Source organism: Phasianus colchicus, chromosome 10, assembly GCF_987193195.1.
Source record: "Phasianus colchicus chromosome 10, bPhaCol1.hap1.1, whole genome shotgun sequence".
Classification (NCBI taxonomy): Eukaryota; Metazoa; Chordata; class Aves; order Galliformes; family Phasianidae; genus Phasianus; species Phasianus colchicus.
Window position 1 is genome coordinate 4,323,903 of NC_143445.1, and position 27,937 is coordinate 4,351,839.

The 27,937-nt window shown below is 49.5% G+C and overlaps 2 protein-coding genes and 1 long non-coding RNA gene across 7 annotated transcripts in view; 2 read left to right on the forward strand and 1 right to left on the reverse strand.

Moving 5' to 3' along the window:
* The window catches only part of VPS8 (VPS8 subunit of CORVET complex), a 63,823-nt gene extending 56,477 nt beyond the window's left edge, over positions 1 to 7,346 (forward strand). The window contains exons 44-45 of the mRNA XM_031596574.2: positions 5,086 to 5,166; positions 5,841 to 7,346. Coding sequence (XP_031452434.2) covers positions 5,086 to 5,166; positions 5,841 to 5,984 — 225 coding nt within the window. The 3' untranslated portion in view covers positions 5,985 to 7,346. The remainder of the gene's footprint in view (positions 1 to 5,085; positions 5,167 to 5,840) is intronic.
* Positions 7,347 to 7,351: 5 nt separating this feature from the next.
* On the reverse strand, positions 7,352 to 27,861 carry C10H3orf70 (chromosome 10 C3orf70 homolog). Of its 3 annotated transcripts, none has more exons than XR_016469542.1 (3): positions 27,536 to 27,861; positions 9,625 to 10,411; positions 7,352 to 7,944 (listed from the first exon to the last, which is right to left on the reverse strand). XR_016469542.1 is itself a non-coding variant. In XM_090147038.1 (3 exons), the coding sequence occupies exons 1-2, from the start codon at positions 27,711 to 27,713 to the stop codon at positions 9,855 to 9,857; spliced, it is 735 nt and encodes a 244-aa protein (XP_090003164.1). In that variant the 5' UTR covers positions 27,714 to 27,861; the 3' UTR covers positions 7,973 to 9,751; positions 9,847 to 9,854. The 3 variants fall into 3 exon arrangements, 2 of the variants coding, with proteins under 2 accessions (XP_090003164.1, XP_031452433.1); XM_090147038.1 differs by lacking the exon at positions 7,352 to 7,944 and having other exon boundaries at positions 7,973 to 9,751; positions 9,847 to 10,411; XM_031596573.2 differs by lacking the exon at positions 7,352 to 7,944 and having other exon boundaries at positions 7,973 to 10,411.
* Positions 15,667 to 19,113, forward strand: LOC149916562 (uncharacterized). Of its 3 annotated transcripts, XR_016469544.1 has the most exons (4): positions 16,019 to 16,107; positions 16,844 to 17,333; positions 17,766 to 17,982; positions 19,044 to 19,113. It is a non-coding gene; the product is annotated as an uncharacterized LOC149916562 (long non-coding RNA). The 3 variants fall into 3 exon arrangements; XR_016469545.1 differs by lacking the exons at positions 16,019 to 16,107; positions 19,044 to 19,113 and adding an exon at positions 15,667 to 15,764 and having other exon boundaries at positions 17,766 to 18,058; XR_016469543.1 differs by lacking the exon at positions 19,044 to 19,113 and having other exon boundaries at positions 17,766 to 18,058.
* Positions 27,862 to 27,937: the final 76 nt, after the last annotated feature.

The window sequence follows — 27,937 nt, forward strand, 5'->3', positions numbered from 1 at the left end:
GTGTTGTCTGTCCCTTGGTGCAATATAATGCTGTCTTTTCCACAGTGAAATCCTCACTTTAGATATTTATGTTCTTAGCAAGCCTTGAATTAGGAATAGATTCATACTAAGAAATGCCACTGAGCATCTGGAGTGCATTTCATAGTACCAGTTCTGCTCTGTTGAAACAAAGACTGTCAGTTTGAATTCTGCGGTGCTGCTGAGATTTAGATGTGAAACGACAGCCCAGCAGACAGTGCTTTCTGTGCCTCTGCTTTGTATGTGGCTTCTGGAGCAGTGCCTTGGAAGTGGAGGGGATGGAGGGGTGCCACGGACCAGCACTGACATTGCTGAAGTGGGTGAGAGCACTTGCTGAAAGGAGCCTTGCTCTCATACAGGGTTACAGCGTCAGGCTCTGCACAAGGAACATCAAGAGGAGGCCAAAGGGGCTCTTTGCTTTATCTTCCTACCAGAAGTTTGTGCACTGTGTTATCACTGAGACCTTCTTGTTTTCCCCAGGGTAATCTTCAGTGTCCACACTGAGCATCTGTCCTCTCACATCCTTCCAATAATGAGTTTTTGCGTGTGTCAATTTCTGTCATCTCTTTCCAACCTTAAGTTTGGTCTGGTGATGTTTGACATTAACTGAGGCACGTCAGGTAAAAGCAGTCACTGCATCTGCCTACATACATGCGTGTAGTAGTCTTAGTGTCTTGGTCATCAATCTTCAAAACTGAATGGTGTTGTTGCGGTGAGATGGTTTGTTTTCACCTGCATGTATCAGGGAGAGGAGCACAGTCTTGATTCTTGGACTATAAATGGTTCTTGGATATAAATGGTTCCTGGTTCTATAAATGCAGCAGAAAATCACCATGAAACCCTACAAAATGCAGTGGTACTTCCATATTTGAGAATGTTTCTGAGGTGTGATCCCTGCAGTTACTGCAGTTGGTGAGCTCTGTTCTGAGTGCAAGAGTTTTAACGAGCACCAAGAGGAGAGCTGGATCGTGTCCACTGCCGTCCATCAGCATCCCCAGGTCCTTTTCAGCAGGGCTGTGCCCTGTCCTTACATCCCCCAGCTTGTACTGATAGCAGGGGTTGCCATGACACAGGTGCAGACCTTGCACTTGGGTTTGTTAAACCTCATGAGGTTCACCTGGGCCCACTGCTCAGCCTGCCCAGCTCTCTCTGAATGGCATCTCATCCCTTGGGCGTGCTGCTGACTGCACCACATAGCTTGGTGTCATCCACCAACTGCTGAGGATGCATGTGATCCCACTGTTGATGGCACTGATGAAGATATGAAACAGCACTGGTAAGCTACGTCCCTGTGGTTGAATGAAAATCCATTTCAGATCTATGAGGGTATATAAAATAGACACAGAAATGCAGTGACAGATGCTGGGCTGCTGCAGCCTGTTGCTATTCTCACAAACTGCACAATCCCTGCTGCCACTAGCTGTGGAGTGTAGCACTGCCTGACCGTGGTCTATCTGTTGTCCCAGGGACCAGCACACATCGCTGCGTGTCCGCAGTGTGAAATTGCAGCTCTCGCTCTGTCTTTGTGGATCTGCCTGGGAGAATGAGCAGGAAAGGAACTGTGTGACTTCCATCTGCTCCCAGGGGCTGGGAGCCAGCATGCTGCATGGCTTGGAGCTCCATGGCACTGCAGGAACTCTGCCCTGGGCTGCTCTGTTACTGCTGCTGGGAGGTCTGACTGCTGATCGCTGCTGTGCTTTGTGCCTGCTTCAAGCTGAGATGTGACCAAAAGACAAAGGGTCAGGAAGGACGTGTAGGGCTCTCCCTCCTCCCGATGTCCCCTTTGGCAAGGAGCAAAATAAGTAGTAGCTGAGGTGTGGATTCAGTTTGCAGTTCCTGGGTGGGAGGAGTATGAGAGGGAATCAGTTGAGCTGGTGGCTGCTGGGCTGGGCAGCCTGCAGAGGTGCTGGCAGTAGGTGAGCATCTCCCCACGAATCCCTCAAACAGAGAACTGCAGTCTCCACACTCATCTCCCTTCCCACAGCTTTCATCCTCACGTCGCACAGTGAAAACAACCCCTTTTGTTGCTGTGTCTGTGAATTGAGCACAGGAAGGCCTGGGCAGCTGCAGCTGAGCTTCTAGCACTGGTGTTGTTCCTAAACGTATCATCATAAACTTTAGCAGCAGTATGCTGCACGAGACTCAGAAGCTGTGGTGGGGGCAAGCAGCAGAAGTTTCTGCTTGGCCCTCGGTAAGATTTAGCAGCTTACATTATCAGTAAGCTTCTGGCAGAGAGAGATCAGTGAACCCATACACTGCATCTCCTTGCCTTCCCTCTGCCTGCAGTCCTGGCACTAAGAGAGCACTGCAGCCCCTCAGCCTTCTGTCCTTAGCTGTGGTGGAATGCTGCTCATCAGCCTATGCTTAGAAAATGAAGTATTTGTTTCCTGCTGCTGCCTCTGTAACCTCGGGCTCAGGCACAGACCTGGGATGAGCTCCAGCCCAGCCTGGCAGGCCGTGTGTGTGTGATGTTTAATCCATGGGCTGCCATGCTTCCTTTGCTATGTGACAAATAAATACCATCTGCGGGGGTCATAGCGTCCAGTGTGGCTGCTGGTGTTGGGGATGCATGGTTTTTTTTTTAATCTAATTAACCCCAAACAGCATTATGGCTCCTTTGGCTGAAAGCAGCAGCAGTTGTCCAAAAGGGGAATGTTCCAGCAGTGCCCAGCGTGAGCTGCTGCTGCACTGAGCAGAGAATGGGGAGTGGGTGTCCCACTCTGCAGTGATGGATGGGCTGCTTCCTGCACCAGGCACATTGCTCTGCTGTACGTCTGCACACTTCTGTTATACAGGGGATTTCCTGAGGTTTTCTGGAGCTCATTAATGATTTTCTGACGTTGGCTGTGGGTCAGACCGCCCGGAGCTGTTGTGAGGACGTGGCTGGAAATGGTTGCAAGGTGCTGATGGGTCCACAACTGATCCCACAGCAGTGGCTGCCGGAGCCTGGAGCTTTGCTGAGGGTGGGATGAGGAGCTGAGCACATTCTCCTAACGCCTGAGTGCTGATGCTGGACCCTGAGAGCCTCCGCAGAGCTCCTGAGTGAAAACATGCCTTTAGTGACACGGCTAAAAAAGGAAGAGGCCTGACAGCAGGAGTTTCCATGGCAACAGAAAGAATTGCCTGCAATATTTCAGCTCATCAGCCTGGAGAGCAGCCTGATTGATGGTTACATGCGCGTGGCAGAGAGATAACAGGAGAGGAGAGGCCAATTATATTGCATTTTTCTTGTCCTTGAATGCCTGTGGCTACAGCAAACGTGGAGGGCAGCTTTTCTCCTTTCTTTTGTTGATTTTTTTTGGTGGTGTTTTCTCCACGTGAGGATGACCCACACGTCCCTTGGCACAACCAAGTCAGTTGTGGGTATGCGACCCTCCCTGTCACAGGCTCTTGGCTCATATGCCATGTGCACAGGGAGTGTGAACACTTGGCTGCTTGATTGGTGATTGGCAGCAGTTATTTACAATATAAATAGTATCCTGCAGGGGGAGGAAATGAGTCTGAGCACGTGCTCTTGGCGTGAGATGTCAGCAGTCGGAGCATTCCTCGAATCGTTTGATGAACATCTCAAAGGCAAAATGTACAGGGCTTCAAGAGTCATGAAACTATTCAGGCTTCAGGAATCACAGAGTGGTTGGGTTGGAAGGGACCTTACAGCCTACCCAGCCCCAACCCCTGCCATGGGCTGGCTGCCCCCCACCAGCTCAGGCTGCCCAGAACCCATCCAGCCTGGCCCTGAGCACCTCCAGGGATGGGGCACCCACATTTCTCTGGGCAGCAGTGCCAGGGCCTCACCACCCTGTGAGTAAAGAATTTCCTCCTCACAGCTAACCTGAATTTCTTCTCTTTGAAAGCTATTCCCCCTTGTCCTCTTACTATCAGACAGTGCAACACGTCAGTCTCCCTGCTGCTTATAAGCTCCCTTCAAGTGCTGAAAAGCCACAGTGAAGTCTCACTAGAGCCTTCTTTTCTCCAGGCTAAACATCCCCACCTCCCTTAGCCTTTCTTCATAGGAGAGGTGCCCCAGCTCTTGGAGCACCTTCATCATGCTCCTCTGGACCCGATCCAACAGCTCCACATCCCTCCTGTGCTGGGACCCCAGGCCTGGATGCAGTACTGCAGGTGGGGCATCACAATAGCTGAGTAAGGGGGACAGTCACCTCCCTACCACCCCTCTATTGATGCAGCCCAGGGTACTGTTGGTCTTCTGGGCTGTGAGCACACACTTTGGATAAGGCATTCCCAAATCTGAGTTCTGCTGACATCGAGGGACGTTGAGACACCAGCAGTGCAGGAGCTGGAGGGATGTGTCACCCAGAGAAGTTAAGGATGGTTTTGGCACTGACTGGTGGCTGTGTGCCCTCTAGCGTGTTGTGCTTTAGAGTTTGTCCACAGTAACTGGGAGTCATCTTCACTGAGCTTTGGAACATGCTCTGTAAACACACCACAGAGTACAAGAGGCATTGAGCAGCTGGGTGCTGCAGCATCTGCCCCAGAGGAGAAATCCTCCTGGGCAGAAGGGCCTGGTGACTGTAGGGGCCTCAACAGCCAGGGGGTGGAAAATTCAGCTTTGGTAAGCAGTCATTTGTAGGACTGCAGCACTTTGGGTTAATAGCCTTTGGGAAATGTGTTTGGGAGAAAATATTTAAGAATGAATCTTGAACGTTCCCTTAAAAATAGATCCCCGAAGACGACAGATGCCAAATCACTGCTCACGAGGGAGGCTGTTCTCCCTGGCTCCCATTGTAGTTCCTTGATGATGCTTTTGAAATAATCAAAATAGAAACATCGTGATGTGGTAAAATGGAACGAACTCGGGAGAATCTGTGATTCTTTGTCATCCTTCCCTGGGATATTTAAATAATGCTTTTTAAAGGCATTGCTAATGTGCTAATGCTTTGGCTGCAGACTATGGTTACCTGTATTTGCATTTCCATTACTCTTCACCTGCAGCTGTGTAGCAGTGCCACTGCAGTGAGCGTGCCTGGCTGCTGGCTGGGCTCTCGTGGGATGTGGTTGTTGTTGATTTGTTGATTGTGGTTGTAATCTCTTTGTTCCCTTTATCAGACAGGGTCAGAGTCTGCATTGGATCCTCAGCAAATCCAGGCCTTTGACCAACTCTGCCGTCTGAACCGTGGGACCTCCCGGGTACGTGCCGCCTGTTACCCTGTCAGCTTCAAATTGGGGAAGGGTACAATGCAAGCTGCCAGGCAAGATGTTAGAGCTGACAGCATGGGCTTTGGCTTTGCTGTGGGATTTCATTCAGTGCTGGCACTGTAGCGTGCATAGAGCTGGCTGCTTCCCATCGCAGCACATCTGCACTGCTGCCACAGCTGGGCGACTGCCTCCGGCCCTGAGGCTGGGCCTGAAAAGTGTGCATGGTGTGCAGTGTTCCTCAGGCTCCTTTTAGATTTGCAAATAGCCTTCCCTCCAGACACAGGATGGCTGGCATGCTTGCAGAGGGGCCCCCCCTGCAGTCTCCCATGGCCTTGTCCCAAGACAGTGACCCTCCCTCTGTCCCCTCCTTTTTCCTTGTGCCTTTGCCCATTCTGTCTGCACTAGTTGGCACTTTCAGCTCTCTCTGGGATTGTTTTTCAATGATGGAACTTAAAAACAACCCCAAGACACCTGGAAGGTTGTTTAGTTGTGCTTCTGTGGGGTCACTGCATGCAGCATGGAGCTCTTCCTTCACGCGTTAAGGCTTTCCTTATTGCAGCAAGGAGATTATGACCCCACGTGAGCTCTCTCTGCACCTTACATTAGTACCTCTGGGCAGTCTGTCCTGGCTGGAGGAGGTGACCTATCTGGATTTTGTCTTGCAGTTAGCTCTCCTGACTGAACTGTCCCGCGGTGGGGAGAAGCATGGGCTGCTCAGTGTTTCCCACGGGGACTCTGCTGCCAGCAGCGTCTTCCAGAATGAGACCTTCCAGCTGCACCTGGCCCCTCCACCACTGATGGATGATTAGCGCTGCTGCACGTTCTCTTGCTGCTGGGATGCTTTCCCAGGACAACACTGGGCTTTTTCCTCCGCCACCATTCCCAGAACCATTCGTGCTATGTGGTCTTGCTGGGTGCTCACAGATCTGCAGCAGTGGGTGAGCTCCTGGCTGAATGGCAGCTGAGGGGCAATGGGACTGGGTGCTGTGAAGTCAGAGGTCAGAGCCAAAGGTACTGAAGCACTGCAGCTGCCTGCACTGACCTGGAAGCTTGCAGCAGCACCTGTAACTGCCAAATAACTGCCAGTTCCACTCCACAGGAGGAGCGTGCCCAGAGTCTGCATGCTTCAAGGAGCTGTGCTGTTTTTGCAGGTGGATGCCATGCCCAAGTCCCTCATGGCAGTTGTGGAGTTTGAGGGCAAAGAATGGGAAAACCTGGAAAAGGCTGCAGATTGCAGAAAACTATCTGTACATGAGGAAGCTAATCTAGGTACAGTGTGTTCCTACAAATCTCCATTAAAAAGGCCCTTGATTGAAACTAGGTGCGTGGAGCTGTGTGCGTGGGGAATCATTTGAATCAGGGATTCAAATCACAAAGGTTAGAAAAGACCACTAAAATCATCTGTCCAACTGTCCAACCATCAACCCACCCCACCATGTCCACTGACCACGTTCCTCAGTGCCACATCTCCATAGTTGTGGAACACCTCCAGGGACGGTGACCCCACCACCTCCCTGGGCAGCTGTGCCAGTGCCTCACTGCTCTTTCTGAGAAGAAATTGTCCCTAATTCTGAACCTGAACCTCCCCTGGTGCAACCCTCTTGTCCCACCATTCATGTTAGCCACACCACGTCCATGTTACCTGGAAGAAGAGACTGAACCCCATCACGTCACAACCTCCTTTCAGGGAGTTGTAGAGAGTAATGGGGTCTCCCCTGAGCCTCCTCTTCTCCAGGCTGATCCATCCCTGCTATTGCTCAACTGGTAGCAAAAGGGTTGTACCTGTACAATGGGAGGGTGTTAAAAAAACAACCACCGCTGGCAGCAAAGTCAAGGGGCTACAGCCAGAAGAGTTCTAGACATCAGCCTGGTCTTGCAGCCATTTTCCAATGTCTTCCCCAGTGACTGGGGCAACTTTCTTCTACAGGCAAGTGGGGGCAGGGCCGTGAGGCTGCACACCAGGTCAAACTTACCAGGTGCCCAAACACAGGGGAGGCTGAGCTTGGCACATCCCATATGGTTACTGCTTTCTCTGCCTAGCACAGTGCTCATTGGGCTGTGCCATCTGAAGCTGTAAGTGAACCTCTCCTGTGCTGGAAATCTGCGTTTCACTGCAGCATGGAAGATAATAGAGTTAGGACAACGAGAAGTTCAGTTGTTGAGTATTTTATTAAAGAAGAAATATACACACCTCTCCCTGGCAGAGTGGAGCTACTGGCTCAGGGCATCTCTTACAACACGACTGCACAGTGTTTGTGCAAACAAAAGAAACCACGTTTCTGTGGAGCGTGTTTCTGAACTGGGGTGTGATGGAGCACAGTGAGAACCCTGCCACCATGCTGGCTGCTGGAACACCTCCACAATTAGCCCTGTCCCACACCAGGCTGCTCCTCTCATGTTTTACCACAGAAGGAAGAGGCAGCTTATTGTGCTTGACATCTGAACAAATCCTGGGTAGGAGACACTCACAGCTTGTGAATATTGCTAATTACTTACAGTTAATGTATCCTGACGACAGTGATATGAAACTGTGAGACCACAGGATCTTATGGGAAGTCTTGGTCATCAATGGCCAACTCCATTTCCTTGCACACGCAGCAGGTGCCCTCCTGCCTGCAGAGTCCTGGAGCCCCTGCCTGTGCTTGGTGCCTGCAGTGGGCAAGGAGCTCCTGGCCTCAGAAACAGCCCTGCTGCTGCTGGGACGTGGCTCCAGGAAGTGCCTCTCCTGGGCAGGAAGCTCAGACAGCAGAGTGAGCATCTCCACTCAGACTGCAAGTGAGAGATTAAATATGAATAAATGCTGTAGGTTTATATATAATGCTTTCTTCTACCTTACGAAATGTGCCTCGGTGGTCAAAGGATGCTAAAAGATTATTAGAAACCTTAGTTAGCCAGAAAGGACAACCCTGCCCTGAAAAAATAAATAAAACCTACTTAGTTCTACTACAGCCTTCGCTTAAATGCCCTCAGAAAAGCAGAATACTTTGTAAGTGCGTTGTGAGAACGCGTCTGTCCATGCAATGGCCCAAGTTCCTCGTTTAACAAGCATTGCACTTTTTATAGAAGTTCATCAAAACTATAAAACTTATTATTTTTGTCTGAAAGTGTTAGTCTAAAAAGTACAGCATTACTTTATAACCATTTATGGTAAACTCCTAGCACACGCGCATGTGCACAGACACACACTGCTGCCTAAACGTTTTCTAAAGATACTGATTACAAAGTGTATAAAATTAGTAATACATTGTCAGGATACAGTGAGAGATGAGCCACCCTATAACACCGACTATATCTAGTATCAATCACTAAACTGTACACGTTTATACAGCCTTATATTCACCAGTGACTTGTGAGACGTAAACAGCAAATACACAAAGCAATTCAGTAACGCTGTTGAAAAACAGTCATTACTGACTCCAACTGACTCAAGCTGACTGAAATCTTCCGAGAAAGACGTTTGTGTTTCATCCAGGGGGCTGAAAACAGCCCTCCAGCAGAACGGCTCTTTCTCCTCAGCTGCTTGAGGAGAGCTCTATTGAAAACCTGCTCTTGAACTGAGTGAGCCGAAGTCTCCTCGCCCGGCTAGGATGACCCTAGGCGGTACTGAGACCAGCACTGCCAAGTGCACGGGCTTCCTCCCACGGGCACCTCCGTGCCGTCCCCGAGCTCTGCCAGCACAGTGGTGTGGCTCAAATGTTTTGTTTTTAATCTTTGTTTTTCTTCAGGCAAATGCGGGCCCTGAGGCCGTTTGGTCCTGAGTGCACGTATCTGGCACAACCAGCACGGCGCGGGAGGAAGCGGCGGGCAAAGCTAGGGGTGGATTTTGCATGTTTGGAGGTAGTCACTGCCCTTCGCCTTCATTTTACACCCCGGTCTAGAATGGGATTGGTACTGCTGCGCTTCCTCCCTGCCCGCTCCACCTCCTGCTGAGCTGCAGAAGCCCGATCTCCTTCCAAAGATGCCGAGAAAGGAGCGGCTGGACCCGGGCAACAGATGACCCTCAGGAGCAACAGCTGCCCTTCCAGGAGATTTCAGAGCCGGACCTAACTCAGCAGATGCTCGGTGCATAGCCTGGAGAAGTTGGAGGCACTTTGTGCATTTTCTTGCCTGCCATACCAACCCACTGGAAGAGTGGTACCAACAGCATTCGAGAAGGGTCACACCAGCACTAGAAAAAAGCACGGACCACGCGGAAGGCCAGAGACAGAAAAAGCCTCTTGTCGCTGCGCTTCGCATAGTTCTTTATAAGAAATAAGGACAACTTGGTTTTGCTGCTCACAGGCGTGCTGCACCAGCTCACCCTCTGTGCTTTGAAGGCCCCCAGCAAACATCCCGACTGCTGAAAACATGCTGAGTGGCATATCCTCATATGGGAAGTAGCATGTGATGTAACCCAGACCAAGAAAAAGGCCTTTTTTCAGCTATAAAAGTCTTAAGATTTATCACTACCTTACGTGCAGGCGTGGGAGATCTGATCAGGCTGAGAACACGTTAAAATTGCTCAGGCTGCTGCTATTTCACCAATATGCAAGTCCCGTGACCCCGCTCCCGTGAGGAATCTGAAATATCAAGTGCACTGGAAAAAAGGGATTGTCAGAAAAAAAAAACAGAAAATATAAAGACTACAAAAGCAACGTTACTGAGTGGGAACTGGACTGATCTGACACCAACCCGTCGGATCACACGGTGGTTTCTATAGTCTCAATCACTTCCATTTCACACTGTGAGGGTGACAAGAGCGGGCACTCATCTGGTTCCCAGCTGCTATCTGGGCTGTAGTCTTCTTCTGAACTTAGCTCGGCCACCCCCTCCGTGTCCTCATCGCACGACTCCATGTAGTGAACCCCCACCGCATTGATCCCGGAGTCCTCAGAGCTGGAAGGGGACGAGCAGTGATCTGTTTTTGGTGTATTGCTCTCTTTTGTGATTAAGGCATTGCGAACGGAGACTTCCTCGGGCTTTGTCTTGTGGGGCACGGCGGGAGGCTGCCTCTGCACATAGCACATCTTCCCGTTGATGCATTTCACGCGGTAATTGTCAATGAAGAGGTCTGCGATTGTGCAGAACTGCGGGGAGTCGGGGGGCAGCGGGGGCTGGAAGACGGGAGCGAACTTGAGGAAGTGTTCGGTGAGCGAGACGGAGATCTGGATCGTGTTCGGAGACTCCCGAGGGCGAACAGGTATTTCGGTGCTTGGAAGCTGCTCTACGGGCGTCATGGGCTGGTAGACATATTTACCTACGAGGAAGACAAAAAAAAAAAGCAGCATTTAAGGACTTATCTTTAAAGTTAGAAAGAAACTGGTAAGATGATGCTCGCCTCTGGCAGTCGGTAATAGCCAGCAGTTCCTTCAGTCAGCAGCTGCTCTGTTTTCAATGGCCTCGAGGTGTTGGTTAGCTCTCTCCTGTTACAGACTCTCTGATGCTTAACACTGCAGGTAACCGTGACTTCTCTCGGCCCAGTCTCGCTTCTCTCCCTGTCCTTGCTTCTAAGACATCTGTAGGACATCTAGAGCTGGAAAATTGATGCCGGGGGTGCAACTGCATGGCTGAGAAGTGGGGCAGACAGCAGTTGTGGCTGTGTGCCTTTCTCAGGGAAAGAAAACTGAAGACGCTCGGCAGCCTTTCTTTTTCTAACACCAAATACAGAGCAGTTCTACCATGCATCTTTGGCACAATGATCTGCATTTCTATTATTGTTATTCTGTTTAACAGTGAGTCTCCCTGAGTGCAGTTCCGTGTTCTTTTTTTTCTGAGGGCTAAGCTGTATTTTTCTGTATTATAAAACAGAATTAACAGGACCGCAACTGGAATTTTAAGACAGAAAATAAGGGAATCCCCACGCCATAGAAATGCCTTTGACATTTTGATTATCTAGTTAAGTAATAAGAAAAATAGGATTATGTTGTCTATGCGGAGCTGAACCAAGTGTGAACTGAAGAGCACAGCTGAAAATCTCTACTAAAAGAAATAAATGCGAGAGCAGAAAATCAGTACTTTGTTAGGAAAAACTGAGAAACCCGAGGCTATGCCAAAGACTGGAAAATGCTGTGTTTTATTTGCATGAAGGCCCTGAAAAATTCATGTCTCCCCAGGGGGTTCATGCACTATGAAAGCACAAATTTCCAGAAGACTTGCGAGTAGTGGGACTCAGAAGTGTTTTGATGCAGGAGTTAGGATACTGCAAACACCGCTTTGCAAAGGCAGAAAAGGCATCAAAGTGATGAAGGACTGTTTTGATGCTTGAAGCTCTCCAGGTAAGGAGCAGAAAGGCACCACAGGAGTGGATCTGGCTGTGCTGTGCTGAGGGGCTGCAGCTTTCTGCCACACGTTTTTGTGGTCCAGGCTCAGAGGCAGGTGCAGCCTTTCTCCCTCAAACTGCCCATTCCTTCTGAAAATGAAAGCAACGACTGCTTCTGCTCAGGGCACTGAGCATGGCCCGGATCAGAAACAGGAGGAAGGGCTCACTGCCCCTCTCCTCAGCTTGGGTGCCCTTCACAGGCACTGACTGCAATAAATTCTCAGCCAGCATGGCACTGGCTGTGGGATGGGGTAAAACACCCCTCCTCTTGGCTGGAGCAGCCTCTGGGGTGTTCATCTGCTTTGCCAGCCCCAACGAGCCAAGGCCCACACACATGCTGTGCTTTGCCAGCCAAGCCCTGGTACGTCACCAGGGGAAACATCAAGCACAGGAGAAGGCTCTTCCACCCCTGCTGTGCCTGGTGTACTGCAAGGAAAACAGCCTGTAAGAAAGCAGGCTGTGCTCCCCAGCTGGGACTTCCCAACCTTCGTTGTCCAAGGAAAGCACTGGGGAGCATTGGAGCGTGAGAGAGGCACAACATGAAGCTGGCAGATGCAGAGAGCAGGACCAGAGGAAGGAGCACCAGGCACACTGAAAAGAAAAAACACTCTGGTTGTGCAGCAGGAGAGAACAGCCACCAGGCAGCCTCAGGAAGCAGCAAGAACGCTGCAGTAAGTGGGCATGAGAAGAAAACATTTGGTGAATAGATCTGACCAGCTTCACTTGAATACCTCATCAAGCAGTCTTCTCCTAGGAGCTGGAACGACAATTGTCAGAGCTGCTGGAAAAGCTCAGTGAAAATAAAAATGCTGTTTTATTCCTCCTATGTGAGTGTGGCTGAATGGCAGTTAGGAAATGCACAGCCACCCACCCCACTTGACATCTAGTTAACATACCCCAGCCTAAGCTCGCCGCGTCCTGGACGAATTTAGTGCTACCATCAAATGCCTGCACACTTTAACCACGGGCAGAGCAGAGCTCTTACTCCTGCAGAGCACTCTGGGGCAGCAGCACAGCTATTTCTGCACTGGCAGTTGCTGAGGGATGTGGGCTTTGTCGCATTTTTCAATCCTTGCCCAGCACAGCTTCTCTGGGATGACTCTGCCCTACAGCCCAGCTAACAGCAGCTTCCCGTGGTGTGCTGTCTGCAGAAAGCCTTCCTGCACATCAGTAAGCGTTAAGCATGCTGCTGCCCTGCAAAGCAACACAATCAACTGATTAGCACGCTGCTAACTGGAATGGTGTCCCACAAAATCCAGCTCACGGAAGCTGGAACGTAGCCTAGATGCGATCAATATCCCCTTGTCTGAAACCACGGTGCTGTATTTATTGATATATTTGGGCCACTTCTGTGCAGGCTTCACATCCCTTCCATGGACGAGCAATGGTAAGACACTACTGAAAAAGCATTTCCCAGCTTCTATTCGAGGTGCCCAAGGAAGGTGTTGGCAAACATCTTAATGGAACGAAGAAAAAATGTACAAGAAGACTATAATTTTCTACCTAACACAGCTGCCACATGGCTGGCAAGGGCTGGGGGATATTGGGAGAGCTGTAGGGGAACTGCCAGGTCATGGCTTGAACTGGTGATGGAGCACCTGGTGAAGGGGTGCAGCAAATTGTATGCACCTGTGCTCCCCAGGTGACCAGAAGGGCTGCATCCCCTGGGCTCATATAAGGGCCAACCACAGACAGGTAGGCATCTCTTGGACCTGGGTTGCTTTCTGAGGAGGAGTGCTGTGTTGCCAGAGAGCCCCTTCAGCAGCTGGGTGAGTTCAGTGCTTCTTTCTGTATGTGACTACTGGCCTATCTGTGAATATTTTGCCTTGTCTTGCTAAGAACGCATCAGAAGCAATTTTGCTTCTTCGTGAGTAGAAAAGGAGGAAAAGCAGAATGCTAAGCTGTGGTAGATCACAGCACAGCTGTTAAAGAAAGCAAATATTCATCTGATCTTACTTCACAGAATATCCTGAGTTGGAAGGGACCCATACAAGTGGTGGAGTCCAACTCCTGGCTCCATGCAGCAGCACCCAACAGTCAGACCCTGAGTGCTGTCTGGGTGCTTCTTGAGCTCTGGCAGCTTGGTGCCATGACCACCAACTGCCCTGGGAACCACTTCCAGTGCCCATCTACCCTCTCAGTGAAGAAACTCTTCCTCATTAACCTGGCCCTCCCCTGATGTAGTTCCATGCTGTCTCAGGAGAGCAGAGCCCAGTGCTGCTCCCTGTGAGGAGCTGCAGCCGCCATGATGCCTCCCCTCAGCTCCAGGCCCAGCAACCCAAGGGGCTCAGTGCTCCTCAGACACCTTCCCTTCCAGACCCCTCCCCATCTTTGCAGCCACCATCTAATGGTTGTATGTCCTTTTAGTTCTGTGGTGCCCAAGCCTGGATCTCTGCAAGGCCTTTTCACCCTTGCTGGAGCCAACAGTTCTTCTCCATTAAGTACCATCAGCAGACTTGCTCAGAACACCTTCCAGCCCCACATTCAAGTCATTCATGAAGACCTTAAGGAGAACTGGCCCTAAAATGGAGCCCCGGAGAGCCCTGCCAGTGACCAGCCTGCAGCCAGTTAGCCCTGCTAACTACAACACTTTAGGGTTGACCCATGAGCCAATGACTCGCACATCACTTTCTGTGTTTGCTTAGCAATTTGTCCAGGAGGATACTGTGAGGAAACAGTATCAAAAGCTGAAACTCCCCCAAAATAATATCAACTGGGTTCTGTTGATCAAATACAGTTAGATGGGTGGGTTTGTTGTTTTGTTTTCTTTTTTTTTTCCTTTAAGGAAGATGGTCAGATAAGAAGAGGAAGAAATTTGCTGCCTGGCTGTGTTAGGTGCAGAATGCATATGTAGCTCAGGTGTTTTCCCTCTCACTGCTTGTCATGGGGCCACCACTGGTTAGGATTTTCTCTGACAAACTGGCATCTCATAAAAACAGCAGCTCCCATTCCAAGGTCCTGTTTACACCTGTAGTCTGTCCAGTTCAGAACAGCAAACTGATCACACGTGCATGGAAAACAAGGTCCTGGCTACGTTCAAACTTCAGATCTGTTTGCAGCCATGCTGACAAGCAAAGGCGAAGCGATGGCTGAAAGGGAAGGCTGGCAGCGGGGAGCAGAGCTGTTTGTTCTGTTGCTGCAGCAGCATGGGGCAATTCGTCGTGTGTTTCAAAACCGACATGCTGGCACTAATTTCAGGGTAGAATCCAACAGCAGTTAGCCTACTGACAGGGGATTTCAGGCCTGTTTGTGTGACCTTACATTGGCTAAAAGCACTTCCTCATGTTTCAAGGACAAGTACTGTCAAGGTAAGGCAGAAATCATCCAAGAGGGAAAAGGAAATTTCCTATGTAAACTGACTTTCTGCATTTTGGGGGGATTCTGTCATAAATTTCTCAAGTTTCTGTTAATTTTAGGGCAGAGTCTGTTTATTTTTGATTAAACTTCTGCTTTCTGAAGATGATCAGTTAGCTCTCCAAGGGGTGCTGATGCTCACAGCTGGACCTGTCAGGCTGAATCACGGACAAAGCTGCAGTAAGAGCATCATTTATAACTTCTTATCCTACATAATGGACGGAAATGCATCAACCATGATGAAGATGCTATGAAAAATTTATGCAGAAACTTAAAAATAAGACTGCGCACCCACTCCAGCTTGTATGACTGGCAGAGATGTCTTTTGAACAGAGAATTGTCCAAATGCACGAGTCCCCGCCTTCTTTTTATGATGCCTTTTGGGCTGATAAAACTCCCCCTGAAATAAACAGAAACATTTTTGCTGACTTTAAGCAGCTGGCAAAAATCCACAAAATAATATTTTGAGCACCTATTCTGACACACTCCTCCTAGTACTGTGGCACGTAATTTACTGCAGATTTATTTCCACTGAGTCAGTTGGAGAACTCTGGACTGAGCTGTGCTGATGGCTGCTCCTGTAAATTACATCGTTTTGCACAAATACAGATGCCAGACAGGCACTGCATCACAACTTGTTTCCTGGGTCATTTGCTACATCTGCCTACGCGGAAGATGGTATTTTGGTGAGGGAAAATTACTGCATGTGCTGAACACGTTGGGTTTTGTCCAAAAAAAAACCTGACCAGTAAATATCAGAGTTCAGTGAGAAGTTTGCAGAAGTTTGGGAAGACCTTCAATGCTGTGCTATCTGCTACCGAGTGAATGCTGCAGTTCTACCAACAGCACAGTGCTATGGGGAGGCAACACCTGGTTTGGGTCCCGAGTGCAGAACGTGATGTGCATGAAGCCAGGCTCTGCCAGAACTGTTTTTGTGGTGAGTCTCAATCAACTGTGACAGCCATGTGTTAATGACCACAGTAATGAAGCACGTGGCAGGCACACAGCATACCTGTTTGCCACCACTGAAAGCTTTTGCTGTTGCTTGTGCTTTCTGCTGTTCCGCGCTCACGCTGCATTACTCTGCACAAACACTTCACCTCTTGGCCTAATGCTAATTGCACAGTGACAGCAGCCCGTGCACAACCAAAAAGAATGATTGTTTCTTCATTTCTTAATTATTCAACTACTGTAGAAGCCTAAAAACCAAATCTACTGGAGAATTAAGACACAAAAGCCCAGTCAACTGTGAAGCAACCGCTCCAGGCATGGCCATGGAGGTAAGCCCTGGGCAGTGCTCCCCTCCCTGCTTGCTGACATCCAGCACAGGCTCTATGGAGCTGAAGGCTCTGCTACAAGGGATAAAGCTCAAGCAAACCCATACCACTTGAGAAACATTCTATCCCCAGAAAGTAGGCCTGCTTCCATAAAAATTATATACGTAAAGTCTCTTTGCAGCATCAATTCCCAGAGCTATGTGGTAGATTGGTTGGAGGGTGGATTATGGTGTCTCCTGCATGAGAAAAATAAATGAGGGCCCTTAGAAGTAAGCCATGAGGTCATCTCCCTCTGATTTTTTGCTAATTGAGCAGTCTGCATGCATCATCACTGAACAGACGCAGCAGTAATTTCCGTGGCTAATACAAAATAACTTAACCATGAAATAAGCAGAGGTGCTGCTTAAATATTTTATTCCCCCTTCCCTTTGTCCCATCGTTCTTGCTTCCCCCTGACACTGACATGCCTGGCATGCGAAAAGAAAAATTAAGGAAATCCACCTTTGAGCAGTGAGGTTTCTCATAAAGCCACCGTTGTCACCCTCTCAAAATGACACCTCTAAGGATTTTTCTTAATAAACAACAATGGGTGCACTGCACTTCAGAAAGATGACAAAAGGTGGTTCTGGACCACAGGCATCTAAGTCAGCAGTACATACGGAATAGCAAACATTTGTTTTTTAACCATCTTTTAACCAACACATACAAGCTTTTTTCATATGTGTGCTTTCTTTTGCAGCTGCCTGGGGAAAGATGTCTACATTTTCCCCCCTCCATCTGCCAGCTCACCTACTCTCCAAAAAGCCACAGGGCTAATGAGGAGCTGCCATCTGTATATTACTTAACTACTGAAAAACTGGCTCAGGTTAACCAGTGCAGCTCAAGTCCTGCTGCCATGCCTTGGATCCAGCTGAACGCTAAAGCAACTTGCTGAGGTCTGCTGGAGGAAAATGGACTCTGAGATGTCTGTGATCACTGCCTTTGGATGTGTGAGTGATTCTGCTTGGCTCTACACCCTCATAATGGTCCCAGCAATGTTTGGTTGCAAAGGCAGCAGTGAGTCCTGCTTCTGCAACACAGGGCTCTGCTGGTGCTACGCTGGGCCTTGCCAAAGACATCAGTTGGTGTGGGAGAGAAGTCAGCCCTGTTACAAAGAACATTAGTGTACGAGATTCTTGTTGCATACCACACAGCTCTGAAGGCGTGAAGGGAAAGCAGGCATTCCAAAGGCAAGTGTCACAGGAGAAATTGGAGTGGAGGATTTCAGTGTTAGTGCAAGGAGAGCTCACACCCCTGCATATGGGGAAAGCCCTGGAGATCAGCCTTTCAGATACTGGCCTTTCTCTTAGCAAAAGATGGAGAATTGAGATGGAACACTGCTTCCCAGCACTGCAGCTGCCAAAGGGACACTGATTGCCTTTCTCCTTCCTTCTCTGTCTACTTACATGCACAGCTTGGGACAAAAAAACCTCTGCAAACCATGATCAGCCTCACCATAAGCATTCACCAAGGACTGTAATAGTTCCAATTACACTTTGCTTAGAGCACAGTTAATAGCTTTTGCAGAGAGATGAGAACAAATGGAAGGGAAAACCTAGAGTATGTTTACAGATGTCGCATGAAAAAACACTGCTAACCCAGTTTCCATTTCTTTCTATTAGATGAACAGCTGGTGGGTTGTACCTCACAGAACAGAGACGTGCGCTGGGACTGTGAGATGTGGAACGAGCCACCAGGAGAGGAGAAAATTATTTCAGGATACTGAGGCACTGTCAGATCTACAGTACAAGCCAAAGCAGAGCTGAACTGTGCTACTGGGGGCTGCAATGAAGCGTAACTAAAATGCTTGTCAACGTTGAAAGATCCTCATACATAAAGGTATGGAATGCTTGAACAAAAGTGATACTTTTGCTCTGCACTTTTTCCAAGCAAATTGAGAAAGCAGAGAGATTGTTCAAATAGATTTCTAATGGGGAGAAGGCAGAGCACACAACACTTGCAGTACTTCCAGATGGAGGGTACAGTTGGGGATCACAAAGTATAGGGGCCAGCTCTGCAAAGGCATTCCTCCTACCCCAACCCTAGAGGTCAGGCAGTAGGATGCACCATAGGAGCAAGCAGCCTCTTCTCACACCTGCACCACAGCACTGTGTAATCTGTCCCATTGCCAACCTCACCCAGGCACAGAAAAGAACCAGCCTAGCGCTGCTACTTCACAGTGGCTCCCCAGCAGTGATTCTGTACAGTTGCCAATTCCCTTCTCACATGAAGGAGAGGTGTTCCCTCTGATTGCTGTATGGTGAGAGACAGCTGTGACAGCCCTTGACTTGATGAGCTGTAAGCTTTTCACAGAAATCCAAGAAAGGGGAAAAATAAGAAGGCTTTTTTCTTCCTTGTAATTTGTATTTTGATGCCCTTTTGTCTTGATTTGTTTTAAATACAAAAAAAAAAAAAAAAAAAGGATCATGGCTTTACATGCTGTGAGTGTTTCAAGGTTCTCTTCACACTTTCACTCAATAGCAGGTTAACTCTTCAATGCAAACAGAGCCTGGAGCTTCCTTCTGCCATTGCTGCTCCTTCATTGCTTACATGGATTTACCAGACTTAAAGAAATAGCAACGCTGGATTTAGAAATGTTTCAGGCAGCCATAAGCCCTCTTAAAGGAGCCATATCCCCATGAGGATGGCAGCTGTGCAGCGGCCATCACTATCTGAGCTCTGAACCCAACGTCCAACAACCCTTTGCAAAGCTGCCCTGCAAAGAGGAGCAGCCTCTTTTTGCATGTCTCCGAGAAATTCTATCCCCCAACTGATGCTCGATATTTGTTAAATTCAGCACAGAAAATAGCAAGAAATGGCTTAGTGTTACATGTTTATTTTACAAAACCATCCCTGTGTGCCATCTGCTCGAGATTCAGCATCCCATCATTTTCATGCAGACGGTGTGCTGATATGGTAACAGAGAAGGATAACCACAGCTCAGCTTCAAACGCTACCTCCAAAGAATGAAGGCATTTCCTGCTGCAGAGAAATACAGGCAGTGCAGACAAGCTCCTGCCTCCCAGGTGCACAGCACAGGCTGCAGATGGTGCTCCCACGGGCGCCTCTATGAGATGGCAATGTTTTCCTGTGGATCCTTAAACAAGCAGAACAGCTCAATGGTCCTTGAAGGGCAAGTTCTCTCCAAAGGACCACGCAAGACCTGCACTCTGCACCCAGAGGAGGGAATGGATGGCTGAGGCAGGAGACTGCTTCCATAGCTTGGAATAGCTGCATCTCTCCATAGCATCGATATCTCGATGGCTACAGTCCACTTTCCTGGGGGGCTGACAGGAGAAACAGTGCCATATGTGATGTGTGGCATTGGTGCCACCACCTTCCTGGTGTCAGACTACAGGGTCTCCTGCTGATACATCATCTGTGCTGGGGCCTTGCAGATCTGAGCCTGACAAACACGTTCTTCATTTTCATTGATGGGAAAAGTGTCCTTAACACCAGTATAGACCATCCTTTTAATCTCTGTTCTGTTGTTTCTTCTAGTGCTTATCTAGATGTGTTTCCACTCGTACTTCATCCAATCTCATCTTCATATTTCTATTACAAAGCTCTACAAAACCCATTCTGGAGGATTTGAAGGACTGCTCTCCCTGCACACACCCAAAATAGGTCATCACTCAGAGCTGATGCATGCAGGTGTTGGTGTCAGCCCTTCTCTCAGAGGAGCCTGGGATCCAGCAATGCTCTACAAGAAAATATGAAAACCCAAGTGACTCCAGGGGAGGAGGATGAGTGCCACCACATCACACAGTGCTGCTGCAGAAGGGCTCAGAGCAGCTGGGTGGGAGCAAGCTCAGCACTCATTGCTGCAGCATGGTAAGGGAATGCTGGAGGAGGGGTGAGAGTGTCACTCTGAGCTTCACACCAAAGGGAGATCCCACAGCAAGCACCAGCTGGGAGTGCTGAGGGCCAGTGACACAGGGCAGGAGGAGCAGAGAGAACAAGGTGCCTCCTTTTGTCTGCCCAACTACTGACAGCTTCGTGCCAGTGGACCATGGAAAGGCTGCAAGAAACACAGCTCCAAGTCAGCAAAGGCACTGAAATCCACGCAGTGCCACACAACAAGAAGAATGAAGCGGCTGAAATGGCTGCAGGTGTGCTGTGTGAAGCAGAAGGAGGGAAGACAGCAGGGTATGCACTGACTGGGCACAGAAGGGAAATGTTTCAGGGTTGGGTGTGGGTGCCCAGGTAAAGTAGCAGCTCTGGCAGCACGCGTGTGGGCTCTCAAGCTCTGCAGCCATCAGTGAGAACAGGAACACAAACGTAAGCTCTTGTTAAAAGTGTTTTACAACATAGGTTATATATAAATTCCAACTGTTACGTTGCCTAAATTAAAGTATGAGTATATTAAAAACAAGGTGCAGTTGCCAAGCAATCAGATTTCACTTTCCCAGTAGGTCTCTGACTTCCAACTACGTGAATAAACCAAACTATTGGCAAAAACATCTCTGAACTGCACTTCCTAAATTCCGTGATCAGTCACTATATAAAAATTGCTTATTGGAACAATCAGTCATCATGAAAGCACATTCTGTATCTTAAGGACAGATAATCCACAGAGCTGGAATAAAAACCACAACACGCTAAAGCATATAAAACGTATACAGACCAAATGAGGCTAGATGGAAACCAATCTACTGTCCATCGGCTCCTTACATCACTACAGGCTTATGCCATCCACCAACAGCTAAGCCCACGCTGCCACCACCACCAATTTGGAACATTTTGGAATGTTTGTGAGTAAAGCACTTCATTTTTTTGTCCTTCACAGAAACAACAGTTCCTGGTATAGACCTACCAATGTGCAGAACTCCGTTAACAAAGCTTGAAGTGACTCACAAGTGCAAGGCAGCTTCAGGTAAACTGAGAGGCATTACATAAAACAGCTCAAGATGTCCATTCTGTGCTGGTTCCAACAACGTGAGCAGTGACAAAACATGCTTGTGTTGTGCCAGGGAAGCCGAGGCCCTGTGCCAGGCACCTGAAGCTGTCCTCAGTGCTCCCAGCAAACCCAGGCACACAGTCAGACCTGCAGGGTGCGAAGCAGGAAGGTGACAACCTCGTGACTCAGTTTGTAATAGGGCAATGTAAGGATATGGCCATAGGCTGCAGTGAAGGCACGTGAAACATCCATCAGTACCCAGGAGAGCAAAGACAAGAAGACCAGGAGAGCAAAGTCGGAAGGCACAGGAGAGAGAACACTTCTGCATTTGGGCACTTGAAGTAAATACACTTCCAGAATCAAGCAGGAAAATCGATTTCCTCACTGGCAGAGTTCAGGAAGGAAGCCATGCGTCTGCAGGGACACTGTAGCACCCACACACATTTCATCTCTGAGCTGTTACTCCGCAGTGAAAAAAGTGCGTGCGGCCTTTTCCTGGAACAAAGACCCAAAAGCACAAGCAGAGGCTCAGCCTTCCTCACCAGCCCTACTGGGAACACCCTGAGTTCACAGCCACACCAGCTGATGGGACACAGTGATGATAAACCTTTCCCTCTGAGGTACCTGCTTATGCTGCACAGCAGCCACCACCCCATGGTTTCAGGCTGGTCCTCAGCAGGCTTCATGCATGCAACAACTTAACCCCTTGCACGCTAACAGCAGAGAGCTGCCATTTATCCACAGCCCTCAGAGGCTCCCCGGCATCATTTTTTGTGAAGCACACTTGGATGGACGTATTATGAAACACAGCTTCGTTGTCATGCAGGGCAAAGCAGGAGGTCCTGACTGGGGGAAAGTGTGCAGGGACACAAGGCTCCTTTCTCTCAGGGCTTCTGGAGAAAGAAATGCAATGATTCCTATTCATTCCTCTATGAGGCACTGAAGAACTAGCCCTGCAAGATGTGCTCAGAGCAAGTAACTTAAATTCAAAGCTTTTCTTGCGGTCTGTTCCTGTTAGGTGTTTTTGTTAATAATAAGAAGGAAGGAGCAGGCACGCCTCTAGACATAGCTCAGCACAAGAGCAAGGAATAAAGAATGAATGGCAGTGAATTCTTTCAAAGGCACTGGTGTTTCTACAGGGTTTGATGAAATCTACACATCTGTGCTCTCTTTCTGAGAAGCAGCATTAACAGTCTATTCAAACCATGATTTGGGGATTATAACTAAAGCCAGAGCAACGGAACACAATTCAGGCCCAGAAAGGTGAGCCCATACAACTACAGATAGCTGTTTACCCCTAGAGTTACACGTCAGAGTATTTTAAGCTGACATTCTTTCCTTCGTTGTGTACAGCTTAGTGAAATGAAGCTAGAATATCACAGGTCTTTCAAATACAGGTGAAGAGAAGATCTTGCACAGCCACAGGCAGCAAATCCTCATTAAAAGTGTTTTCCATTACCAGCTGACAAATCCACCTTTGGGCGAGCGTAGCCTGGTGCTCAGCCTAATGCCTTGCTCACGCACAAGCATTTTGTCCAGATCCACAGACTTAAACTGGATGAATGTTTAAATCCTTCACTCAGCAAACACGAAAGAAAAATGCTTATTTCCTCTCGGATTTGTAATCGTTCTCCCACCAAAGCAAGGCATTTTGCAGAGAACACCCAGCCCCAGAGTTTCTACCCCAACCACTCCAGCCCGACTCAGGGATTTCCACCAAGACAAGAGTACGAGCTACCCCAAACATAGTCTCATAAATTTAAACACAAGCAGTTACAGCTCCTTTTCCACATTTATCCAACAAAGCGGTCCTCAGGATGCAGTGGTGATTGTGTTGAAAAATATTTTTCTTGCAGCTGAGAATTTGCTCTATCAAATAGCCTTACTGTGCTCTTTGTACCTGCTGACGTACACCGGGCACTGTTATCCTATTGCCTCTTTGCTCCTTCTTGGACATGGCAAAGTGTCTCAGGGCCACCAAAACCGCTGCCAAGGAAACCCATGAAAACAAAAAACCTTTTGGAAGTTGCAATGGACACAACTCTACAGAGCACCAAGGTCTGCAGCTGCCTCCATAACATGGAGAGACCAAGAGAAGCTGTCTGGCAGGCAGACCCAAATTCTCTTTCAACTCCCGAGCTCTGCAACAGTGCACTTAAATACCTTCAATAAACACTTCAGCTCGCTTACCAGCGCTCTGTTACAGGAAACAAAAGCTGCCTTGCTGATTCCCTGCTTATGGCTCTCACTGGTGGGCTGGGGTCTGAACAATTACACGGGCTCCAGTGATTGTTGGAGCCCCTGCTGACAGCTTCTGGCATTTAGGACATGGGAGAGACACCGTAGAGACAGGACTTGGGTGCACACAGCTGCCTGCCTGCTGCTCACACTGCTATGGAGCAGGGGAATACCAGCACTTGACATGCAGGGCCGGGATGTGCATGCTGCCAGGGGACAGGTAGGAGATGCTGTCACGCACAACCACTGCTGTCACCGTGGAGAGCTGTAATTGAGGCTGGCCTTGACTGTCAACAGCTGTCAACAGTTTCGTGAGATGGAAAATTAATGTTTTTATCTAAAAACGCTGTAAAATAGAAACACTGGTATTTCAAGCAGTGAAGAATGTAAGAAGCAAATACGGGCTCGGAGTACACCCAGGTGCAGTGAATGTACTGATGTGCTTTGCTCCACAGCAGCAGCTGTGGGAGGCTGATAACCACCGCTCACTGCCCAAGCAGTGCAAGAGACCATGCGAACCCAAAGGCACGGCTGGCTTGTCCTGCCCTGGGGAATACAGACACCCACACAGCAGGCACTGAGAAAGCAATGCAGCTCTGAAAGCAAGGAGAAACCTTCCCCTCCCTGTCACAGCCGGGCAGGAAACGTCAGCGTGCTCCGATTCTTTGTCCCCAGAACACGTGCCAAAATCTGAGAGGTCCTTCTTCCCAAAACAACACAGGAAACATATGCCCTTCTCGGCGTGTCACACACTGCAGAAGCCCATTTTCTCCTTTTGGCTGAGGAGCAGCAGGGTTTCTTGCCAAGGCTGCCCGACCTCATGCAGAAAGCGGCAGGTCGGGAGCGAAGCTGAGGGCTAACAGTGCCATTGTTACGTGCTGCACACCAGAGAGCAGGAAGCTATTCCAGGGCACACCTGCACATCTCACACACCACTCAGCAACATGTGAGGGGGAGTGGAGCATCACATTTATTTGCTGTTTTTCACTGTAAGATACGCACAAGGCTTTAGGAAACTAAAGATCTGCTTTTTGGGTGCTGAACCTGGGCAAGACAGCGACTGCTCGTTTGCATGACTCTTTCTGTGATTTATTATCTCTTGATACAACTGCTGAGCAGTGAGCACTGTGGAATTGTTATCCACAACGTGCTGTTGACAAGTGCAACACAGCGTACTGAGCTGCACTCAGATAAATAACAAACAGTTGCAAGAGTTACAACAGAATTCCCTATTTTTGCACTGCCCAGGAGCAAAGCCAATGCTGTACTCACACCAAGTGTGAGGCTTTCTCCAGTGAGGTAAGGGAAATAAGAAATCACAGCCAAAGCACAGCAGCCAGGGAGGATGTAACCCCACACAACCGACCCCTGACAGAAGCAGGTAGCACCATACACACAATGTATGCACTGGAAATCCCAAGCTGAGGGAAGGCAGGCCGGCCCCTTGCTGCACACCCACCTCATTGTGTGCTCTTACACTGGAAAAAGTTGATCTGAGTGATCCAAGCCTCTCAACCTGCATCTAAAGAACAGCATGAGGGATAGGTGAACAGGAGGCTGCCACCCTGGCAAGGGCTGAAAGGGCAGAGTATGAGTAAGGCTGATGCTGACCTGAGATAAACTGCCAGGCTCAAACCAAGAGTCAGAGAGGTACAACACTTGGGGTTCCTGGAGATGTTCAGATACACTGAGCAGCCCGTTATCTCACTCACCAGCTGTCGTGGCCATTTTACGGGCAGAGAAACATCAGAGGTAAAGAGAAAGCTTAAAGAACTGCTTACTTTGGAGCGTGCCAACACAAATGGCTTTGGGGAATTCAGACTAGGTTCTTTCTCAATTATTACTTCCATAGCCAAGTGACTCTGCAGTGCTAAATTGCTTCTGTCACTGAAGTAAGCAGATGTGATCCTGAATACACATGAGGAGACAATCTACTGATCCTGGTGGAGGTGAGCTCTTGTCATTTTTCAGTGTAAGTGCACTTGTGCACTTTAACGGAGCTGACATTCTCCAGCACCTTGGACGCCAATGGAAAATAACACTTCAAGGGCCATTTTAATTGACACAGTGCTTCCTGTACCTCAACGCAGCTCTTAAGAGTCGCAGCAAAGCACTTGCAAGAACCCTCTGAGGATTCCTAAGGCAGTATTACAGCACTGTGTTTATGGAAGATAACTTCCGATACTGTTTAATTACATCTCTGACCTCTATATAATTCTCCATTATAGCACTCATTCTTACCCCTTTTAAGTCCAACTCCAGTCAGTCTGCAAGAGCAAGATACAAAGAGATGCTTGGCTCTAGAATTTGCATTAGGAAATAAGGAGCAAGAAGGCAGCACTCTTTTTCCTAGCTCTCAAATTAAACAGGAAAATGAGCTATGTGACTTCTTTCATTGAAAATTACAGTTCCGTGGGACAAAGCCATTTCAAAGCTTCCTCAGTCGTACAGAGAGAAATTAAGAAAAAAGTTTGTACTTCTTACAAAAGTTATGATTATTTTTAATTCTTATGGCTGCTGGAGGGAGATTAAGGGTTGGGTGGCATCTCAAGGAAACGTCCTTCAGGAGGGAATCAGCTCTGTGTCACTCAGAAGACACATCAGTCTAAGCCCTCCTTAAGGCCTTCAATGGACACGATTGCTCACCTTTTTATTCTGCTCCCTCACTTCATTTTTCTTCCTACTTAAACAATGTTTTCTAATACCCAAACCTGAAGTTTTCCTACAGATAAGTGACAATTGGTGATCTTCCAAGAACACAGCTTTCTTTTCCAGGCATCACAAAGCTCATCTCCCCTCCCTCGCTTGGTTCTTTCACAGTCCAAGCAACTACTTTGCTTCTGTAAATCTTTTCTGCACTGATCACCATGGCCTCCTACAGAACATCCCCACTTCTGCAGCCTTCTGGCAGCGCAATGCTCCAAACTAAACCCATCAGCCTGGTTTCATCATTACTGAGCTGGAGAGACTAATTAAATTGCATGCTTGCAATGCTCCAGCTAATGCATCCCCAGTGAAGTGAAGGCTTGGGTTCTGTTTTTGGATTTTCTACCACAAAGGCCTCCTGCTGATGACGCATATTCAGTCCGTGATCCATCTTAATCCCCAGATCCCTCACTGCACTGTCACTCCTCCATGCTCCAGCTCTGCACCTGGCTCTCCCTTTCCCAAGACCATCCCCAGCAGGTATCAGACAGCATCTCCAGTTTGCAAACACCATTTTGAGCTCAGATCCCATCCTCCGGAGTGCTCACAAGCACAAAGAACCAAAGCCACAGAAATTGTGGAAAAGAAGAACACGTCTGGGTCACAACTTGAGGGCCACTGTCTCACAGGTGCAAGGTCACTACCAAGGCATGGCATCCCTGTGCAACAGGTAAACGTGCCATCCCACCACAGTGCCTGCTGTCACCATGTGCTGCTCACATCAGGGCACTGGCAGAAAACACAGTTGTTTCGACCTGGACCCTAAATCAGGGTGACATTCTAAAGCGTGCATTGAATTAGAAGAGAAGCTCCCATCCAAATAAGAAGCATCCTTTTAGGCAGACCCTTCTCCCCATTAAGCCAAATCTGGGATCCATGTTTCCAGCTCCAAAGGGAGATGCTGACAGAAGGAGAGCAGGATGCCAGGAGCCAAGGGACATCTCCAGCACTTCCAGCCCTCGCAGAGCTTCACTCCAAAGCCGCCAGCTGGGCTCAAAGCACTGCAGACCCGGCTACGAGCCCCGGGCCCCAATCCCCACCTCCTGCAGCCACGCTGCTGGCCAAGCCCGCTCCTCGAGGAGAGCAGCGATTAATTATTCATCACCCCGTGCCCGGCCAGCCCCAGCCTCCATGATCACACACATCTGGAGGGCAGACATTAAAGTTGTCCGGCTGCTTTTCCACACAGTTGGCCCGGCACTGAATGTCGGAGCAGCGGCAACCCGCCCTACCTCACGCAAGTCGCATATTCCCGCAAAACAGCAGCAGACTCACGAAGGATGCCGTGCGAATCGCATCCTCCCACCCCAAGGACAACCTCACGAGGAAGAAGCGCGGTGCAGAGGCAGCTGCCAGCGCCGCGAACGGCTCTCTCCCCGCGCCCCGCGCCGCTGCAGGAGCCGAACCCGCAGCTCCCACCGCTCCGCACCGCAGCCCTCAGCCCGCGGCCCCCGGGACGGGGCGGGACGGGACGGGGCGGCGGCCGCCGCGCAGCGCTGAGCCGCTACGATCGTCCGGACCGCCGGGACCGCGCGCTCGCTCACTCACAGTGGCACCATCCCAGGTGGCAGCACCAGTGCAGGCGGAAGCAGCGGCCGTGGCTGTGCGTGGCGCAGAGCGAGAGCCCGTCGCACGGCTGGAAGTCGGGTCTGCCCGCGCAGCTGCGGGCCAGCGCCTGAGCCTCGTCCAGCTTCTCGCTCTTGGCCGCCGCCGCCGCCCCGCTCATGGCGCCGCCGCTCCGCCCGCAGCCCCCGCGCCGCAGCGGCCAGGAGGAGGAGGAGGAGGAGGAGATGAGGAGGAGGAGGAAAAGGCGCCGAGCCGCAGCGGGGACCGCCCGCCCGCCCAGCGCCGCGGGGGGCAGCGCCGCGGGCAAGGCCCGGCCGCCCGCCCCGACGGCTCCGCCCCGCCCCGCCCCGGCTCCGGAGCGCGGCCGCCGCCGTTCCCCCGCAG